This window comes from Podarcis vaucheri, assembly GCF_965113315.1.
Source record: "Podarcis vaucheri genome assembly, chromosome: 12".
Taxonomy (NCBI): Eukaryota; Metazoa; Chordata; class Lepidosauria; order Squamata; family Lacertidae; genus Podarcis; species Podarcis vaucheri.
This window is the reverse complement of record NC_138750.1, coordinates 23063306-23081722: the sequence shown is the minus strand read 5'-3', so window position 1 is coordinate 23081722 and position 18417 is coordinate 23063306. Positions and strand designations below refer to the sequence as shown.

Genomic DNA, 18417 nt, shown 5'->3' with positions numbered 1-18417 from the left:
GGGGAAAAGCAATGGCAAACTATAGAGATCCCAAGAGCAGGAAAATTGCAGTAAACGGGAGGGATTCCTGTGGCCTCATGCCCAAAGAACTCATTAATCAGTCACACCTCTGCTTTGGTCTTTGGCCAAAAACATTGACAGATGGGAGCAGTATGGCGGTCTCATTTCCTAGATCTCGCTTTGAAGGATACCTCCATCATAACTTTCTAAGAGGCCTAGAGACCTACTTTAAAAGCTCACAGTCTAGGGGCACCAACGAAAGCCATTGTGGGTGCCAGGGGTACCAGGTTGGCAACTCACAATCTAATCTGGTTCCCAGGAAATTTGGTTGCCTCGCGTTTTCAACACCCAAATTCAAACCGCACCCTGAGACCACGCAGTCCAACCCGGATTTTTTACTTCAAGTCTGCAATCCCGTCTGTACATACAGGAGTAAAAGTCATTTTCAACTCAGTAGGACCTGCTTCCGAGTAAGATTGCCTGGGGATTGTGCTGCATATTATCTTAGCGTCATATGGGCAACTCACAAAGTGTAATCCTCACGCTCAGCAGACTGCCTTGGAGCTGTGCCACGTTTTTCGGATAGCTTTTTACCTGGCGACATAGGGAATAACATAGCCACATTTTCCATGCTATCTCTTGCAATAAAAGCATGCGTTTAAATGCAGTTCTTCCTGTGCTCAGTGAGCAGCATTTCAACCTTTCAACGCACGTTTTAAAATTTTGTTTTCTACCTGCCTGTTTATGATTTATCAGTTTGCTAAGGGACACCAGGTGACATGGGGAATAAGGCAAAATACCGATGTTTTTGTAAACTCGTAGGGGAAGTTAGAATCTTAAATAGATGGGAGAGGTGGCCGAATCCACCACCACATCTTTTCACAAGAAGCCTCACTGATCTTTGAGGCCTGTGAGCTTCTTCGGGTCTGGGAAATGGGGAGAAAAACCCAGTGTCCCTCTCTTCCCAGCCCACCCCACTTTTGATGTGTGTTTGTAGCTCTGTTGCTTCAATGGTCAAGGAGAGGGAGTTTCTTGCTGCAGAAGCTTCTGGAAAGCAGGAATTCATAGCTCTGCTCAGGGCAAGAGCCTGCCTGGGTTGGAGCATCGCTAAGTTGCTCAAAAGCCACAGAGTGAGAGTCTCTTGGCACAAGAGCAGGGGTCAGCAAACTTTTTCAGCAGGGGGCCGGTCCACTGCCCCTCAGACCTTGTGGGGGGCCGGACTAGATTTTGAAAAAAAAATATGAACGAATTCCTATGCCCCACAAATCACCCAGAGATACATTTTAAATAAAAGGACACATTCTACTCATGTAAAAACACCAGGCAGGCCCCATAAATAACCCAGAGGTGCATTTTAAATAAAAGAACACATTCTACTCATGAAAAAACACGCTGATTCCCGGACTGTCCATGGGCCAGATTGAGAAGGCGATTGGGCCAGATCCGGCCCCCAGGCCTTAGTTTGCCTACCCATGCAAGAGTGTGAGAGACAAAGAGGGAGGGAAGGGGCTGCTATAAGGGGGGGGATGTGGGGGTGGTGGAGACTGTTTTCAAGACCACTGGTTGGTTATTTAATCAGTTACAGTGGTACCTCAGGTTAAGTACTTAATTCGTTCCGGAGGTCCGTACTTAACCTGAAACTGTTCTTAACCTGAAGCACCACTTTAGCTAATGGGGTCTCCCGCTGCCGCCACACCACCAGAGCACAATTTCTGTTCTCATCCTGAAGCAAAGTTCTTAACCTGAGGTACTATTTCTGTGTTAGCGGAGTCTGTAACCTGAAGTATATGTAACCTGAAGCGTATGTAACCTGAGGTACCACTGTATTTAATAGGTTTGAATGTCTTGCGTATGTTTTACATGGTTAAATTGAAAATTTTTAATTTTTGCCATTGCAGTTATTCTTGTTTACCAAACAACAGAATTGTTAATTTGTTGCCTATTGGACCTGTTTATGTGATTTTTTTTTATTGTTTTTCCTGTTTGTTTTTATTACTTTGTCCCTTGTTGTGGGGTTGAAAATATTCAACAAGGTAGAAATGCTGTTTAAAAAATGTGGGAAATTATTCCATTGCTGTTTCAAGAGTAGGCTTTGCATGTTGGTGCAAACTTGATAACTTATGGGATGTATGCTATAATTGTGGATTTTTTTGAAAAAACATTTTTTGTAAGGTGAAGCACTGTTGCTTATATATTAAATAAGCTTCTGGAATTGAATAGGACAAGCTGGGGAATTAAGGGCCCCTTGTGGAATAGAACTGCTTGATTTTATTTTCTATTTCAAAGCCAATACTAAATGGATTAATTTCTCCTGAACCATTTTTACCAGGGCTTGCTTCTAAATTGAAGTGATTATTGCTGGACTAAGTGGAGGGTTCAGTACACTCTTGAGAATAACCAAGCCATCCTTCTGACCTCACCCAGAAAAAAGGCTGTGTATTTTGTAAGCCTTTAAGTATGATGTAGAAATTGAACTTTTTTTTTTTTTTAAACCGCTGTGCCATTGAATTGGCCTTTTCACAAAAGTATTTGCTTTTTAATCTGTTTGCGCCTCAAAAAGCATGCTGCTTATAACCAAAGGAAAAATATTCTCAATTACAGTTCAATTTGTGTGAGTGCTATTGCATATAATAATGTAATTCTAGTATTTATATAGCACCCTGATTACATTGTCAGACTGCTTCACATAGCTTAGTTGGTAATCCCTACAACAGCCTAAAAAGGTAGGCCAGTATCAGTGATGATGATGATGAATTAAATTTATAATTAATCAAAAGATCTCAGGACCATTCACATATCACTGTTTTGCTTTCTCTCTGTTCTGCTCTGGCCCATAATGGCTTGTCTTAGACCATCCGTTAAATTCATTGCTGAGGTGACATTTGAATTGGGTGCTTTGGCTCTTAGTCTATGCTCTTAACAGCCAAACTAATTTGCTTTCTAGTCTTCAGCTGCTGCCTTGTGAATATCAAGCTGCTCTCAAGTAATTGCTCAATTGTGTGTGTGCTTTTTTTTTTTAATGTTCTAAAGTATATTTATACCCTGCCACATAACCCAAGTGGTCCTCTAAGGGCAATAGTAATTCAGTAACACGTACGACTAACCACGAAGAAACACAGGCGCATAGCAGATTCACATGCGCTCCCGAGTGCTTTATCTGCCAAGGGGAAACCAGCTGGTATTAGTACGAATAATTCCTTATAATAGATGAGCCTTGTGTAATATCCAGTTTCGTTCCCTCTCCATCTTCACTTCAATCCCTAAACCCTTTGTAGACGCTGTATAAAGAAATTACAGGCATTGTTTTGGCAGAGTAGAGAACTGATTATTCTACTACAGCAATAAGACAGACGAGGACTCGCTGCATTCTAATTATGTATCTTAATTTTTGGAAATATTTGCTGTCGTGTGCCCAACATGGACCGTGTAAGTGTGGGAGAGATGTGGTCTAGTGTGCACAACAACTGCTTGAAAATAGCTTAGATCTTATTTCACTGCTTGTTTATAGAGTTGAAGTCCACGCCCTTCATTGTCTTTTAATTTACTTTTAACCGGTTTGCTCTTTCCACAAAGGGAAGTGTGGTCTCTGACTCAGCAGAGGTTTGAGAGAAAGGCAAAAGAACAGATTTTTAGTGATCACACCCCCACCCCACCCCCAAAAGCCCCCTGCACCACCTACTGGAGGGTCCTCTAACCTCAGAGCAGTTTTTTTTTAGGGTGGGAATAGGGAACTGTAGTGGGAAGAAGGAAAATCTCCTCCTCCCCCTCCTACCTATGGGAGCATCCATTCGATTTCCATTACACTACAGTATAGACAATTCTGTATCCAGTCAAGGTTGTCTTCTCTTTTACATTGATTGATAATTCAGAGAGGCTTCTTTACAGTGCAAACATATACTTTCTCCCACCCCCATTCTCCCTTCCATTGTATTGCCAGGAAGCTCAGAATTCGGAAGTATTTACTCTTTATAATGACTTGGCTGTATAAATATTTTTCGGAAGCCATTGTAGTCTAAATAATGTTTTGAGATAGTGTGAATATATAGTCCATTTTATAGATCAGGTAACTATAATGGCAGATTCAATCTGTCTTGCCTCCCTCTGCATTGCAACCCGACGAGTGTGTGGTGCAATATGGTATATCCATTTACCTGTCTTCTCTGCTTCATCTTTAAGTGTTTTAGCTGCTAAAACATTAATTGGCTATTAGTTCCCATCAGAAATCTAGCTGCGCGCTCATGCTATTTTCAGTGTGTGTGAGAGAGAAGCTTGCTCCTTGATTAACACAGAGGGGCCACTTCACTGACCTTGTGCTCTCAGTGTCTGGTAAAATAAGCCCAGAAGTTGTTCCTCTACAGGCACCCTCAAACTCGGCCCTCCAGATGTTTTGGGACTACAACTCCCAACATGCCTAGCTAACAGGACCAGTGGTCAGGGATGATGGGAGTTGTAGTCCCAAAACATCTGGAGGGCTGAGTTTGAGGGTGCCTGCTGTAAAGGCATCGAGATCTCATTCCTTTCTGATGTCATAAAATCAGCCTAGAACAAATTTCTGTCGAGTGGGTGGACAGCTACTGCATATTTGACTAATTTTAATAATAGCTTAAGACCTACTTCCACTCCACGTTAAAGTCAGAAAATAGAAAGCCTCTTCCCCCAATCTTTGTCACCTCCCCCATGCTTCTTCAAGACATTTCTTCCCTAGACAATTCATCAATTTAGTTTAATCTTGGCACTGAAGAACAGCATGGATCTGTATGTAATGGAAGTGGACAAACATCGCTCTATTCCATGTTTTGCTTGTCGCTTGATTGATTGGCATGTTTCTCCTGGGCTGCAGGAGCACAGCAGTCTAAAGGTGTTTGGGTATTGTTTTTCCAAGAGGTTTTTTTTGGGGGGGACAGGAGTTTGCCCCCTTGATTTTCTACACTTGGCCTAAAATTAAGACTGATCAAAAAGAACAAAATCCTATCGGTGTTTAATTACTGTTTTCAAGCAAGGTGTTTTGCAATTAATGGCCATAAGGCATCATTTTGACCCATCCAGGCTGGTCAGGTTCTTTATCGTAACTCCATGAGGTTTTGGCTGTGAAACACCGTAGAATCAAAACAGATGTAAAACACACAACGCTGAAAAAGCTGTCAAATTGTGGCTCAGAGCTTGCCAGCGCAAAACCTGTTGTGGAAGAAGAGTTAGAAGAAGAATAACTGGAAACTGGTTCCTCCTCCTCACATCTGTACAGGAATAGGCTTCATGCCAGCTCAGGTTTCTTGATTTGTGAAATCTAAGGTGGGTGGTAGGCAGCAAGACCTTTCACAGGCACCTCTCTGTTGTTCCTAAACCCAGGTCTGCTGAAAGTCTGCCCGTACGTCTCAAACAAGTGTCAGCTCTCAAGGCTGAGATCCTTGGAGATAGAGAAGGCAACCGTTCAGGTACCTCCATCATCCAGACCTCCTGAGAACCTTTCCCTGAGCTGTTTTTTTTTTATTTTAAGGGCTTCTTTTGTGGTTTGATTTTATATGCTCTTAGCTACGTCCAGAGTCAGTTTTCAGCTGAAGAGCAGAATAAAATTACAATACAGTGGTACCTTGGTTTGCAAACGTTTTGGATTACAAACCCGTCAAACCCGGAAGTGCATGTCCCAGTTTGCAACCTTTTTTTTTGGATTACAACCCTTTTTTTATTACGAACAAATTTTTTATGGAGGCTCCATTGGCGAAAGTGCACCTTGGGTTACAACCTGTTTTGGTTTACAAATGGACCTGCGGAACGGATTATGGTTGTAAACCAAGGTACCACTGTACAATCAGGAATATCTGTATTTGTACTCAGGGAGGGGGCCATCCATCTTGTCAAGGTTTTCTGGCCTCCAGTGATAGTCATCTTGCAAGTTGCATAGAAGATGCAAATCCTAGGGATGGTTTCTCGTATGTGCTCACGGAAGTTAACAGTGAATGTGGTTTGGCCAAAAATAATACAAAAAATATTGCATAAATATGTAGTTCACTTTTATCAAGGCCACATAGCCATCCCTCTCAGGAATGGTATTGATCCAGAATAAAGCACATGACATTCATGCTCAGGTGTTATTTATACCTAATATGCACTAAGTGGTTGTTTGTCATAGCTAAACACAGGTTCATATATATATATAGTGCCTTGAATATGATTCTTCATACAAAGGCAAGGTGTAAATGCCAGAATAAATAAATCTGAAATATTCTCCCCTCCCCCACAAAAAGTCACAAGCTCTATAGAGAATATTTGACAGCTGCCGTAAAGTACAATGAACGTTAGCTTTCTTTTTTTGGCTTTAATACTTTAGTTTTCCCTAAGTTGGCCATGTGTTTGACAGCTTGATAGAAATGTGATAGTATGGCACATTCAGCTTAACTTGAGTGTAATGACTGAAGCTCCTAAAGGTATAATTTTGTATTCATGTGTCTACATAATCTCATGTGAAATGGATTATCTGCATGGATTTACCAGAATATCTGTAATGCCTCACCTACGGTGTCATTTTAATGTGTCTGATACAGATAGCCTGGTGACACCCAGCGGAAATACTATTGCTTTTTTCAATAAAGCAGCTATTTCATTAAAGGGTGAGCAGTCTTCGGCCCGAGTACCACGGGCAGGCTAATTCTATGCGGGTGCTGGGGGTGGGGGATGGGGGGAAAGAGAGGGGCAGAGAGAGAAAGTGGGGTTCTCCTCCCACTTTTGGCTTCAGCACTGGACATCTCCAACATGTGGCCCCCAATTCTGTAGCCCGCAACAGAAAAAAGGTTTCCTCACCTATGCTAAAAGTGTTTGTAACAAAAAAGTTAAATGCCTTGATAGCTTTTAATGTGAATATTAGTTGTTCTCCATGGTATGCCCATATATACATATCCCCATTCCATTCTTTTCATTTTTAAGTTTGAAGTCATAAATTTTATGTGGATGATAGATAGGAACTAGGCAAAACAGACAGACCCTTATTCATTGCTCATTTTGATGAGAAATAGTTTGTTCAGCATGCAGAGTATTTTTAATGCTTTGCTACATAGATAGCCCATACTCCCATTTGCAACTGAAGAACTTTCATCAAAATATACCTGCTAAATGTGTAGATGATTATGGATTTGAACTCTGTTTCTCAGTTTCTTTTTGTTGTCTGATTTGATTTTAACGCGCTGTGGAGAGGTAATATAGTATTCCAAATGTGGATATCATTTTGTATTGTTATAATTCTATGCTTGTAAAATCAAATTTTATATATATATATATATATATATATATATTTATATATATATATATATATATATATATATATTCCTTTTTATGGCCACTGTGGATCTCCCGCTTTTTGGAAATGGAACAGGCATGCACGATCGACTCTGATTTGGATGTGAGAGATTATTGATGATATTTATTGCAGTAACATTATTCAGTTGGGAATGCTTTGCTTTTGGCAACTAGAAACTGTCTAAAACAGGTCCACAGAAAAGTGACAACATGGGGAGGGGTTAGCCAAGTTCCCTTGTGCATTGAGTTAAGAGATCCTGTTGACAGTCCCAGCTTTCATGTAGCTGCACTGGATTGGTATTAATGAATCGCAAATACTTGTTCCACGCTGTAGTTCCATCGGGAGATAGTTCCCTAATTCAGTTTGAGGCAATGGTAGTAGTATTCAGCAGCATTCCATTTACACTATTCCTTGGACTGTTGGCTAAGGGTACTCAAGAGAGCTGTTTCTCAATAAGTTTACACAGCTAGCCCTGGTGTCTGTCAAGGCTGATCGTGCAAGTAAAGTAATGTTTACAGCCCATTACATCTCCAGTAACTTCAGAGAGTATATAGATCTGGAACAAGACGCAGAGAAATAATTAACGGAGAGATGCGGAGTATCATGAGTCTTTGGGGTACATGGGAAAAGGACTGTTGATGTGTCAAGCTTGATTTCACTGTGAAGTTTTCAAGAGAGGGAAGGCTATTGAAAGTAAAGTACAATGGATACTCGGGTTGCGATTGTAATCCATGCGGGAGGCACGTTTGCAACCCGCAGTGCCGTGTCCGTGCATGCGCGGACTGCGATTCGGTGTTTCTGCGCATGTGCAAAGCGTAATTTAGTGCTTCTGCGCATGCGTGAGTGCCAAAACCCGGAAGTAATCTGTTCCGGTACTTCTGGGTTCAGTTCGGTGCGCAACCCGAAAACACGCAACGTGAAGCGTCTGTAACCCAAGGTGTGACTGTATCTTAGCTGTTGTGTTCCATTTCAAAAATGTACGTTCAGCTTGTAAGTTGGCTTCTGCCTTGCAGCTCTCCTCATACTTCCTCTATAAAGTACTCTTGGTCCATAGTCAAGGCTGAAGAACTCCCTGGTCCTGAATGGGGTAATTGTGTCCCTGAAAGACCAGGTGCGCAGCCTGGGAGTCATTGTGGATTCACAGCTGACCATGGAGGCACAGGTCAATTCTGTGTCCAGGGCAGCTGTCTACCAGCTCCACCTGGGACGCAGGCTGAGACCCTACCTGCCCGCAGACTGTCTTGCCAGAGTGGCACATGCTCTAGTTAACTCCGACTTGGACTACTGTAATGCGCTCTACATGAGGCTACCTTTGAAGGTGACCCGGAAACTACAACTAATCCAGAATGTGGCAGCTAGACTGGTGACTGGGAGTGGCTGCTGAGACCACATAACACCGGTCCTGAAAGACCTACATTGGCTCCCAGTACGTTTCTGAGCACAATTCAGAGTGGTGGTGCTGACCTTTAAAGCCCTAAATGGCCTCAGCCCAGTATACCTGAAGGAGCGTCTCCACCCCCATCATTCAGCCTGGACACTGAGGTCCAGCTCCGAGGGCCTTCTGGGGGTTCCCTCACTGCGAGAAGCAAAGCTACAGGAAACCAGGCAGAGAGCCTTCTCGGTAGTGGCGCCCACCTGTGTGGAACGCCCTCCTATCAGATGTCAAGGATATAAACAACTATCTGACTTTTAGAAGACATCTGAAGGCAGCCCTGTTTAGTGAAGTTTTTAACATTTGATGTTTTTATTGTATTTTTAATACTTTGTTGGAAGCCGCCCAGAGTGGCTGGGGAAACCCAGTCAGATGGGCTAGGTATAAATCAATGATTTTGATGATGAAGGTGCATGAAGCACCAATATTGCTTGGTTTGGTCAGTGCTTACACAGAAACCCCATGCATGCCTCCCTGAGTTCCATCATGCTACATAGGAAAGAAATGCAACCAATCAACAATTTGTTGTTGTTACTTGGCCTCTGTCTTCCTGTGCTAATGACAAGGGATGGCAGTGTCTTTATGTGATGGGAGGAAATCCAGAATGTGAATTCCCATCGTTATTACATCCCTTGCTGGGAAAAGCTTTGCTCACTAATTTACCGCTTCAAATGCCTAAAAATTTATCAGCTTGCATCTTAATTCAGTGAACCCATTAGCATGGATTCCGATTTTAAGCCTATCCTGAGGAATGGGTGTATTTAATTTTTAAAAAATTGTATACTCGTTAATTTATTCGGTACATATGTGAAAGGCAATTCATAAATTCAGCGGCAACAACGATAACTTTCTAGGATAGTATGTACTCAGCGGAAGCAAAATTGCCAAGTCTCCTATTTGCTCCTTAGGTAGTGTTTTAATTTCTTAAGAGGTTTAGGATCTGGCAGTTAGTAGGTTTGGGCTTTTTGTTTGTTTTTCTTCACTGTTCTGTTATTTATTGGCTTGGAAGAAATTGTATTGGGTGTTCATTTTTGTTCTCTCAGGGAAAATAGAGAAGTTTTGTTGTTTTATATTATCTGTTCACATAGAAAGTAATAGTTCTCTATCCCATAAAGCAAAACTTCTGAAAATTGTATGTTTTACTGATGGTGTGTGCTGCTGAATACTTAAATCATTTGTCTCTGTGCCTTTTACTTACTTTGAAGGAGGAGCCATGAGCATAGTGGGGGGGCAGCTGCCTCCCCCAAATTAAGTCAATAAATAAGAATACTTAACTAACAGCTTGGTTCTGCCCCCCACCAACATAAATCCTGACTGCGCCCATGGGAGCAGCAATATTTCCCTGCTCTTCTATCCTCAACATCACCACAGCTGAAATCTGCTTAGATGAAATCTTCCTGCAAGCCGTACCCCACACTGTTGTCATTGCCTGTTTTACAGCCTTACTTTTATATCCTGCATATCCTTTGCAGAAATCGAACTGTTTTTCTTAAATATTAGAGGCAAATCTCTGTAAAGGTCTCCTTTCCCCCCTTGTGACTTCACAGTGCTGGCCCCAAGGGTGACAACATCTATGAATGGAGATCAACTATCTTAGGACCTCCGGGCTCAGTATACGAAGGCGGAGTTTTCTTCCTCGATATCACATTTACACCAGAATACCCTTTCAAGCCTCCAAAGGTAAGAAATGTGATGCACAGTTAATGTTTGCTTCCAGTGTGCGATGCTCCCACTTGTGATTCATGGTAAACAGGTATTCAGAGGCATACCCATAATATCTCTGGGGATCAGAGGGCATTCTGAGAAAGTGAGTGAGTGGCTGAAGGCCGCCTCTTTCCTTACAATACACCTAAACAAAAAGTGGCGTATGGGCTCATGTGACTAGAGGGGGTCCCATAAGTTTGTGGTGGCCGCAGGTGCTGTCTTCGGGAAAGCAGGTATGTAGTAATAATAGTAAGAAGAATAAATAATTTATTTATTATTTATACCCCGCCCATCTGGCTGGGTTTCCCCAGCCAATCTGGGTGGCTCACAACAGAATATTTAAAACATCATCAAACATTAAAAACTTCCCTAAACAGGACTGCCTTCAGGTGTCTTCTAAATGTCAGATAGTTTATTTCCTTGACATCTGATGGGAGGGTGTTCCACGGGTGTTCCACTACCAAGAAGGCCCTCTGCCTGGTTCCCTGTAACCTCACATCTCACAGGGAGAGAACCGCCAGAAGGCCCTTGGAGCTGGACCTCAGTGTCCGGGCTGAATGATGGGGGTGGAGACGCTCCAGGTATACTGGACTGAGGCCATTTAGGGCTTTAAAGGTCAGCATCAACCCTTTAAATTGTGCTCGGAAATGTACTGGGAGCCAATGTAGGTCTTTCAATGTGGTCTCGGTGGCCACTCCCAGTCACCAGTCTAGCTGCCACATTCTTGATTAGTTGTGGTTTCCGGGTCACCTTCAACAGTAGCCCCACATAGAGCGCATTGCAATAGTACCAGCGAGAGATAAATTAGAGCATGCACCACTCTGGCAAGACAGTCTGCGAGCAGGTAGGGTCTCAAGCTGTGTACCAGATGGAGCTGGCAGACAGCTGCCCTGGACACAGAATTGACCTGCGCTTCCATGGACAGCTGTGAGTCCACAGTGACTCCCAGGCTGCATGCCTGGTCCTTCAGGGGCACAGTTGCCCCATTCAGGACCAGGGAGTCCCCCACACCCACCTGCCCCCTGTCCCCCCAGAACAGTACTTCTGTCTTGTCAGGATTCAACCTCAATCTGTTAGCCGCCATCCATCCTCCAACTGCCTCCATACACTCACACAGGACCACTGTACCCTTCGCCTGCCATATCGGACAAAGTAGAACCGCGATGGCATGAAGGTGTTTTGAGATATTAGATATCCCGTGAAGTGCCATTTTGTTTTGTGTTTTCTTACTCTTTGCTTCAACAGCAAAGATGGATTTAGCCTTGTATAACTACAAAGCACTTCGCTACCCTCACATTCTGGTATTTTTCCATTTATCATTTCCGTTGTGGCTTAATATATATTCTCTGCTGTCTTATTCACTAATGTATCTCACCTTTTGGAAGACATCTTTTCTATAATTCCAGTAGGTTTGGCAAGCAAAGTTCCAGTTCCATAGTTCAAGTCAGACAAAAACTGCTTATATGTTACTTACAAACAGCAATAACTTGTTGCTGTTGACTACTTTTGTAATCTTTCTATTCAGTTTGCGCCTCTAAAACATATTCACTGATATTTCACAAAAATGATTTTTATCATTTTTATTTTTATTTTTTTAAAAAAACCTTTCAAATGCTCTGAACTCTTGTTTTTCCTTTTATTTTTAAACTGTTGTTTACAATAGTGCTATAAAAAGCATTTAAACAGTGCGCATCATCTATTAGGATCCCAAGCTTCTTCAAAAACTCTGAAATAGCTGCGCTCTAAAACGATGTATCTTGTTAATTGCCTTTGAAAATGCAGTTGCCTGGTCAATAAAACACAGCACTCGATAAATAATTTACTCAGTTAAGAAAGACCTAATTTAGTAAAAGGCTTTTACATTTTTAGTTAATCCTAATTTTATTAATGTTTTCTGGTGTCCTCGTGGTATAATGAAATACTGGATTATAATCTTTGCTGAATTCTCCCCCCAACCCCAATTTGTTCTAAATCGGGATTCTTAAATTCTCACATAAATGTCTTCTGCTGCGTGAGATGGGAAGTATTCCATGTGTGACATTGAAATCGTATTCTGTGTAGATTTTTCCTCGGCCTTCTGCAACCTTCCAGGGATGTTACCATACTTCAGAAACCAAGGTTGGATCTAGACACATTAAAAAAGTGATTCAGTTAAACATGTTGTAAACTTCATAAAGGGAAATCCCGTTGGCAAAAGACAAGACCTCCACAGCGCCATCGGGTGACACCGTGTTATAATTCATATAAAGTGTTTTTTCGTTACTAATCTAGCTGAGTCTCAAGACAGAAATAAGTAAATTTTGAACAAATGGTTTAATTACCCCTGCTTAAGCCTTGTATCTCCTGACTCTAATCCAAATGAATGGACCCTGGGTGGATCTAAACACGGGGAAAACGCTATACATAAGTAAGAAATTAGATGGTTTTATTTTTTATAATAATTTTAATTAGTTTTCGGTTACAATAATCCAGTCATAGCCTCATTATAACAATGCCAAATTATAATACAATTACTAAAACCAATCATTCAGATGCCAAATTATAGAATTTAGGCATAGAATTATTGAATTTTGGTGGCCCCCCCGCGTATTAAAATTGATGGTTTGATGATTTACTTTATTTCTTCATTCTAAAATCTTATTAATTTCAGTTACACTCCAATCAAAATAACAATCCCTTAAACAACAACTGCAATGATTTATAAATCTACAGGCAAAGCATTCAAACTATATCCTTGTTCTTTCTGCGTGTGGCTAGAAATTTGATCGTTTTAACAAAAGAAAAAATCTCTATGGAAAACGGCGCTTTAAAATTTCCTGCTCTCTGGCGCCATCTGGTGTTGCATGTTTATAACGCATTCAAATCCCTTTTTCTTTAGTAATGTAGCTGATTCCCCCGTCCTGCTCCATCTCTGGGTCAACCAGCAACCATTTTCCTTAAAGGGGGGTCAGACATTTCTGTATTGTGGCCTACGCTGGCCTTGTGCGGGTTACAAAATATTTTTGTGAAAGACACCGTGTGTTTTCTATATGAACACTGAGAATGTGAGACCAAATCAGTGTGAAACTATCATGGCAATAAATGAGAAGTTGCTCTGGTGGATCAAAATTTTAAAGCAGAATAATTTTTATTTGCATCAGCCACTAGCAATAAAATAAAACGTACTGAAGATAGAGGTAAAAACTTAACTCTAGGACAGGGGTCAGCAAACTTTTTCAGTCCACTGTCCCTCAAACCTCAGGCCGGACTATATCTTGAAAAAAAATATGAATGAATTCCTATGCCCCACAGATAACCCAGAGATGCATTTTAAATAAATAGACACATTCTACTCATGTAAAAACGCACTGATTCCCAGACCGTCCGGGGCCAGATTTAGAAGGCGATTGGGCCAGATCCGGCCCCCGGGCCTTAGTTTGCTCTAGGAAATACATTTTGTGGGTTTACGTCAATAATCAAATAATATATCTTATTCTAATTGCCCCCACTAAAAACCTTGCAGTTTTTGCTGTCACCTGATCATCTTGATCTGCTAGAAGGAAGGACACAGTAGCAATGTTGAGTGACCTGGCATGGACAATAGGTAAAGGCCGACTCTGGGGTTGCGGCGCTCATCTTGCTTTATTGGCCGAGGGAGCCGGCGTACAGCTTCTGGGTCATGTGGCCAGCATGACTAAGCTGCTTCTGGCGAACCAGAGCAGCGTACGGAAACGCCGGAGCGGTACCTATTTATCTACTTGCACTTTGACCTGCTTTCGAACTGCTAGGTTGGCAGGAGCATTCCATCTTGCGAGAGTGAAAGCGCGCCTGCATTTTGGAATGGTCAAATTTTGCAAAGAGGGTGTGCCAAAGTGTCAAAAGGACTAGGTGGAAAATAATCATAGCATGGACAAAATTTCCTTATCGTGGCCGGATAACCTGTGTTCAGGCTGGATCCAACCCATATTACTTAATTACTTTTATCTTCTCTGCTGCTCCTGAATAACAGCTTTGCTGCCTCACCTCCAGGGCCGGTGTAGCCATTAGGCAGGGGGAGGTTGGCACCTCAGGTGACAGAAGTCTCCAGGATGGCACCCCGTCACCAGAGCCAATTTTGGGTGAGATCTTTCCCTCCTGAAACTCTTTGCCAGTGGGGGCAGGGGTGGCAAGCAGTGAAATGGGATGTGCCGCCCCTGCTCACCTCTGCAGACAGGTAAACTACCTTCTTAGAACTGTAGAAATCTTTTGCACAAAGTGGGGCTCAAACCCACATCCCTGAGGTTAAGAGACTCATGCTTTACTGACTGAGCTATCCCAACAGGAGAGGAGAGATATTGAAGGTATGTTTTGAGTGCTGGAGATCTCAGCAGAGTTGAGCTATTCTGTTCTTGGACACAATACATCCAGAATCACAGTTAGCCTGGAGACTGGACCATGATAGGAACTTTCTGGATATCTGACAACTTCATTGTAGCGCATAAAAATACTTTTGTGCAGTTAATGCAGTTTCTGGGAGACTTATTCCAGACGACGTCATCCAGTTTAGTTTCATGCTACATATATTGCCCATTACCCCCAAGCATATGTTTGAGTAGACTACTCCTGCCATCTGTGCAAGCAAGCCCTTAAGGTTTTAAGGAAACCCAAATTGTGTTACAGGCATACGCATGTAACAGTATACACACACCCTCCACACAGACGGTCATACGCTTTTTTTACAGGGGCTTTTTCTTGGGGGGTGGGGTGGGTGCAGAAGTAGGAGAGACGTGAGTGCTTTAATATCACTCCGCAAAAGCTCAAGGCTTTTTCCACTGATGAGTTTGGAGTTACATAACACTTCTCCACTTATTGCAAACCAGGCGTCATTCATGCAGTTAGTGAAGGGGAGAGGGAAACAAACAAGCTTTTTACTACCCACCCAATTCTGCTCCTCATACTACCGTATTGGTCTGAATATAAGCCGCACTTCTTTTTTTCCAAATTCTGACCATGAAAAGTTAAAGTGCGGCTTACATTCACAAACTTACGGGCGACAAGGCAGCGCGGCTCCCCCCAGAAGCAGCACAGGTATTGTCTTTTTTTCTTTCCCCCCTTCAATTTTAAAGATGCAACTTATTTGCAGAGACAGCTTATATTCGAGCCAATACAGTACTTTTCTTCTTCCCTCCACCTTTGCAGCAGCTGGTGTGACTGGCAGGGATCCCAGATTCAGTAGATCACAATCATCTTAAAACAGGAATCTGCTGAGTGCTCCAAATTCAACGCAGCCTGTCATATATAGATACAGAGATACAGATACAGATGTATACTTTTAGGCATGTGTATTTGTGTGACTGATCCCATCACCTCCTGGCAAATAGAAGAGGAAGAAATGGAGGCATTAAGAGATTTTACTTTCTTGGGCTCCATGATCACTGCAGATGGTGACAGCACCCACAAAATTAAAAGACGCCTGCTTCTTGGGAGAAAAGCAATGACAAACCTAGACAGCATCCTAAAAAGCAGAGACATCACCTTGCCAACAAAGGTCCGTATAGTTAGAGCTATGGTTTTCCCAGTAGTGATGTATGGAAGTGAGAGCTGGACCATAAAGAAGGCTGATCGCCGAAGAATTGATGCTTTTGAATTATGGTGCTGGAGGAGACTCTTGAGAGTCCCATGGACTGCAAGAAGATCAAACCTATGCATTCTGAAGGAAATCAGCCCTGAGTGCTCACTGGAAGGACAGATCCTGAAGCTGAGGCTCCAATACTTTGGCCACCTCATGAGAAGAGAAGACTCCCTGGAAAAGACCCTGATGTTGTGAAAGATGGAGGGTACAAGGAGAAGGGGACGACAGAGGACGAGATGGTGGACAGTATTCTCGAAGCTACCAGCATGAGTTTGACCAAACTGTGGAAGGCAGTGGAAGACAGGAGTGCCTTGCGTGCTCTGGTCCATGGGGTCACAAAGAGTCGGACACGACTAAACAACAACAACATTTGTGTGATGTCTAAGCCTCAGTCTGAGTCCACACACAAGTTTTCCTGCAGGAGCCAAGTGTTCCTTTTGTGGGCAGACGCTTTGTTACCCAGCCTTCCAATTTCTGTACTTTGTCATCCCTATGTAGAGTAGCTGCTTCAGAAACAAGAGCACAAATTAAGTCATGTATCCTGCTCTCGAGTCCCCGGAGGAAGAATGTGGTAAAATGTGACAGATAAAATGAAAAGTGCGCTTGAAATGTCTAATGAGAAATTCTCCCGTGGACATTGACATTTGTGGCAAAAGGTTACCAATTTCTGTTCTTTAATCAGGCAACTGTCTGCAGGAGGCAAGTGGTGCATAGGTGCACTGTAAATTACATGGTTGTTCTTCTGCGGCCTCGGAAACCGAGGAAAGTAATGATAGATTATTGCTGCAGCAATCCCAGTGCACCTTTTAAACCTGTGTAAATCTGATGTAATAAAGACGGTTGGCACAAGAGGGCAGCAGCTTGCCATTAATGTTGATGCTCGGCTTTATTCTTGTGACTATTCTAATTAGTTTCCAAGGAAGAATAATAGTTCTCACACTGGTGATAAAACCATTAGACTAGTAATAGCTCCATAAATTATACGGGGTTCAAAACATGAAACTCATTTTCACTATTTGGAGCAGAGTTCAGTAATCACTTTAGCAAATATCCATGTGGGTCTGTATTTCAGTAAAGTTTGGGGATTTTTCAGTAAAGTAGGGGATAGCAGGAAACCAGAGACTTCATCAACATTTGCATGTATTGCAGTCACAAAATCATGAATTTTAGAAGCACCTATTGTAACTATTTCCCATTTATAACTTGTAATAAATACATAACCCTCCAACAATTCTCAGATGAAAATAGGGGTGTTCCATTCAGTCACCATCATCATCTATTCTGGGTAGCTTCCAACATATAATAAAACATTTTTTAAAAACGTTCCCTATACAGGGCTGCCTTTAGATGTCTTCTAAAGCTTGTAGAGTTACTTATTTCCTTGGCTCGGGGGTCACATAACTCCAAAGCGTCCAACATTTCTCCAATGAAAACAGGGGTGTCCTAAGGGAAAGTGGGACATTCCGGGATCAAATCAGAAACCAGGACGGCTTCTGTAGACCCAGGACTTTCCCTGGAAAATAAGTTGCGGTCTGGGATTTTCTCACTCTTCAGATGCTGATTGTAGACATTTTGTTACCCAGTAATTTTATATAGGTTAGAGAGCCAGGCTTTCCAAGCACATAAAAGCCAGTCACTTAATGAAGCACTAATGCAACATCTCAAATCCAAGTTGTGTGTATTTTATTTCTTCTCCTTCTCCTTTGGCGAAAACTCGTAGCCGAGCAAGATTGTCTTCCATAAACACGGTTGTAACAATGAGTCCATAAGTGACTGTGGAGGCCAATTCTGGATCCACACGTCCTTCCACAGTGAGGACATTGGGTTCTGGGTGGGAGTTGATCACGGTGTGGATTTGCCAAGCGTGCCTTCCTCTTAGCACGTTTATTCCTTGCGTCCTGAGTTAGAGTGTCTTCAAAGTCCATGACACCTTTGGTAAAGGCTGTTTTCCAATTGGAGCGCCTGCAGGCCAACATTTCCCAGTTGTCAGTGTTTATACAGTGGTACCTGTGGTTATGAACTTAATTCGTTCTGCAGGTCTGTTCTTAACCTGAAACTGTTCTTAACCTGAGGTACCACTTTAGCTAATGGGGCCTCCCGCTGCTGCCGCCGCCGCCACACCACCAGCGCATTATTTCTGTTCTCATCCTGAGGTAAAGTTCGTAACCCGAGGTACTACTTCCGGGTTAGCGGAGTCTGTAACCCAGAGTGTGTGTAACCTTAGATTTGCTTTGCCTTGAGAAAGTCTTTAAACCTTTTTTGTTGACCACTGGCATTACGGTTTCCATTTTTAAGTTAAGAATAGAGTAGTTGCTTTGGAAGGCGATAATCAGGCACCCACACAACATGACCAGTCCAACAAAGTTGATGTTGAAGAATCATTGTTTTGACACTGGTGATCTT

General features: G+C 42.4%; 1 protein-coding gene across 2 annotated transcripts in view; it reads left to right on the top strand.

Moving 5' to 3' along the window:
- The window catches only part of UBE2E1 (ubiquitin conjugating enzyme E2 E1), a 56228-nt gene that overhangs the window by 34143 nt on the left and 3668 nt on the right, over nt 1-18417 (top strand). For both annotated transcript variants that reach the window (XM_082193567.1, XM_082193568.1), the window contains exon 4: nt 10268-10400. In XM_082193567.1, the coding sequence (XP_082049693.1) occupies nt 10268-10400 (133 nt within the window). The remainder of the gene's footprint in view (nt 1-10267; nt 10401-18417) is intronic.